A 3487-nucleotide genomic window follows, 5' to 3' on the forward strand; every position below is an offset into this window, starting at 1 on the left:
CTCTACATTACAAAATCGAAAGAATTATCGCCATATCTCTATTAGGGACTGAGATATAGCACTGAAAAGACTCAAAATGGTCCATTTTTAGACCCCTGTAAAATCGGAAAGAGTTGTCTGACCCCAAAGGTCAAAAGGTCATCAGATAGACAAGGTCACATATTATCATCGTAGTAAATATGAAGGTCATCAAAGGTCAAGGTCATGAGATATACGCATTCAAACTTTGAAAAAAAAACATCCGGTCGTACAAAAAAGGCAAAACCGAAAATCAAAATTATGCTGCCTAAGGATTGTAGACGGACTTGAAACGTATCGTTTGTCACAAAAGTTATGCAAATCAGATGAAAAATGGCCTCTGAATAGCAATTTCTGCAAAATGAGGCAAACCAAAATGGCGGCCAACATGTTACTTCCGGTGCGGATTTTTTTAGTTTAATAAGTTTGTATTAAGACTGGTAATATAATGCATATGTTATTTTTGACATAACTCAATTCCACCGGAAGTGATACCACCGGAAGTACTAACATCGAAACCGGAAGTGATAAAAAAAATTTGAATGTGTACTTTTATGTCTCTATGCTGGCGGTCTACACCACTTAAGTTTCAACTCAATCCGTCTGATAACAAACAAATTTTTCGATTAATTTCGGCGAAAAAAGTATGCAACGAATTTTCGAAAATCGAAAATTTTCAACTGCTATCATTTGTCCTTTGTTACAAGAAATACGATGCAGAAAATCCGCTTACGAACGCCCTGCAAATATTGATGATAGTGTTATTCAACAACAGAATTAATAATGAATTTTTAAAACAGGAAAAAAATATAGCCGCATTAGAAAAGAATCTCAAGGAAGAAAATAAATCATATTATTTCAATCTTCCATTTAGAAATTTGAGAGATGAGAATGAGTCTATTAGTTATAATATTGATAAATCAAGAGAGTCTGAATATAAAAAATATGGATTTACAGCAAATATAAAAGTGTTTTTGGATACAAATTTCCATATCGAAACCCAAAGCTTATTTGATGGTGATTGTCTATCATATTTTTATTTCCAAGGAAAAATTATAATTGAAATTATTTTTCCTATACAGGTAAAAGTTGATTCAATATTCTTCAGACAAAACTCAATATCATCTAATCGTCAATTTAATGCTCGTAAAGTTCTTCAGTTTATCAATGGTACAGAAAATGTAGAAACTAAAGAATTAGAAATTAACGACGAAAACAACAAGGTTAATCACTTATATGAAATTAAAAAGAGTGGAAAATATATAGATAGGTTTAGAATGTTAATCATACCAGATAAAGAAGAAGATGAACTTTCATTGGGTGAATTTGATATGATATTGGAAACGGAAAAATCCACCATCAGTATTATTAGAAATCCAAAACCACAAAATATAGGGGAAACAAGGAGTTACGATTTTTTACGAACATCAACAGACTTTGAATATGTAAAACTATATTTTGTTAATACTGATTTATTTACCTCAATTGATATTCATAAAAGTCAACAAGATAAAAAATTCATAATATTTTCATCAATAATTGAAAGTGAAAAAGTTAGTGGTATATATACTTATACATGTATGATAAAAATCAATATCAAAAAACTAAAATTTTCACCTCATCTGAATAAGATTAATGATTCGAAAGAAGAAACATCTATAGTAACTGTAGAAGTTACTATTCCTAAATCTATAGTAATTTATCCTGGCGAAGTGTTTGAGATAGATTTTTTAAATAAAAAATTATCCATCTTTTGCTTTATCAGAAGTTCACTTGATTTAATTACCTTAAAAATGGAACTCGAAATTAGACAACAACATATGATAGAAAAACAAGCGGAGTTAAAAGAAAAACTAAAACACTTCAACAAATGCAGAAAAACATGGAGTAGAATTGATTCTGTTTTCAAAACACTGAGTGTAGTTCTAACAGTAGGAACAACAGTTGCAACGGCCATAACTGGTGAAATAATGGTTCCAGTAATTAGCCACAATTACAAACTTCATCTTGTGGCTTGATTGCTATAGGTTACACATCAAAACAGAAATCTTATTATAAAAAGAAAACAGAAATTTTAAATACATATCTTAATAAATTATTTATATTTTTCGAAAGATCAAGAGAAGATAAGAACATAAACATGGAAGAATTAGAAGAATTCAATGAAATTTTAGATAAATTTGATAAGGAAATATCAGCATTAAAAGTTAAAAAAAATTCTTAAAAAATAGATAATTAAAAAGTCATAGATAAAAAATATGAATAACATTGAAATTATGGACGATGAAATATTCATAGAAAACGCGCTATTTACCAATCTTATCAAGGTTATTTCTGATACATTTTCAACATTTAAAGGTCAAATTGAAATAGATGGAAAGATAATCGAGCATGGAAATCACAAACAAAATATGAGACTTCTTGGTTTCAATGCCAAAACTTTTCAGAAAATCTTTTCTAATATGGATTTAAAATCTGATGCTTCTGATTGGTATTTTACAGGAAAAATAATTTTACATAAAGACAATTTTAAAGAAATTAAAAGATCAAGAGTTGGTAGAGGAACTGAACTACTTAAAAAGATAAATGAATATAAGGGTAGAAATTGTTATATACCAACAAATGGTAACTGTTTTATCAAATGTGTAAATCATGTTTTGAACAAAGATTTAACAAATGAATTTAAAAACTTCATTATTAATTTTCCAAAAGTGAATAGAAAAGGAGTAATGACAACTGCTAGAATTAATGAATTCAATAAGAAATGTGAAACTTCATTTCAAATTTATACTCTCAAAAATAGAAATTTACGCCCCAGAGATGTAAAGAGAGAATTAGATTGGGTTTATTATTTACATAACTCACATTTCTGTCTCATAAGAAGAAATGAAAAAAGTTTAGGTATTAAAGAAATAAACTAGTGTCCAAAAGAAACGATACCACCTGTTTGCAACGACATAAAAGAAAAACTAAACAATGCAGAAGTTTAGGATTGGTGTTATGCTTTTGAGAAATCCTTTCACAACATCAGTACAAAAATTTCATTTCAATAAAATCTGTACAACCAATATGACAAGCCTTTAAAGATGGGTGGGGTCGAAAAAAGAACATTTCGTTAGAGCACTGATCACAGAAACAACGGGAAATGTCACACCACACGTCACAAAGTCAAGTCAGTAGCGGGTATGTCCACCGTGAGCATCAATACATGCCAGAACACGCCTACGGACTGATGCTGTCAAACGTCTGATGACGTTGGGAGTGATTCGTTGCCATTCCTCGAGGAGACATCGTTCCAAGTCCTGGACGTTGACTGGAGGCACACAGCAAAGTCGGATTTGCCGATCAATGGGTCCCATAAGTGCTCGATGGGATTCATGTCCGGTGAACATGCGGGCCATGGCAAAACCTGTACGTTGGCGTTGGCAAGGAAGTTCTGTGTCAATCTTGACTGTGTGTGGCCATTGCA

General features: G+C 31.1%; 1 protein-coding gene across 1 annotated transcript; it reads left to right on the forward strand.

Moving 5' to 3' along the window:
- Window positions 1-394: 394 nt before the first annotated feature.
- Window positions 395-2939, forward strand: LOTGIDRAFT_162007 (hypothetical protein; the record flags this gene model as incomplete). The annotated part of the gene is made up of 3 exons (XM_009057943.1): window positions 395-418; window positions 1101-1980; window positions 2521-2939. The coding sequence occupies 3 exons, from the start codon at window positions 395-397 to the stop codon at window positions 2937-2939; spliced, it is 1323 nt and encodes a 440-aa protein (XP_009056191.1).
- Between the last annotated feature and the right edge of the window lie 548 nt (window positions 2940-3487).

Source organism: Lottia gigantea (assembly GCF_000327385.1).
Source record: "Lottia gigantea unplaced genomic scaffold LOTGIsca_32, whole genome shotgun sequence".
NCBI lineage: Eukaryota > Metazoa > Mollusca > Gastropoda > Lottiidae > Lottia > Lottia gigantea.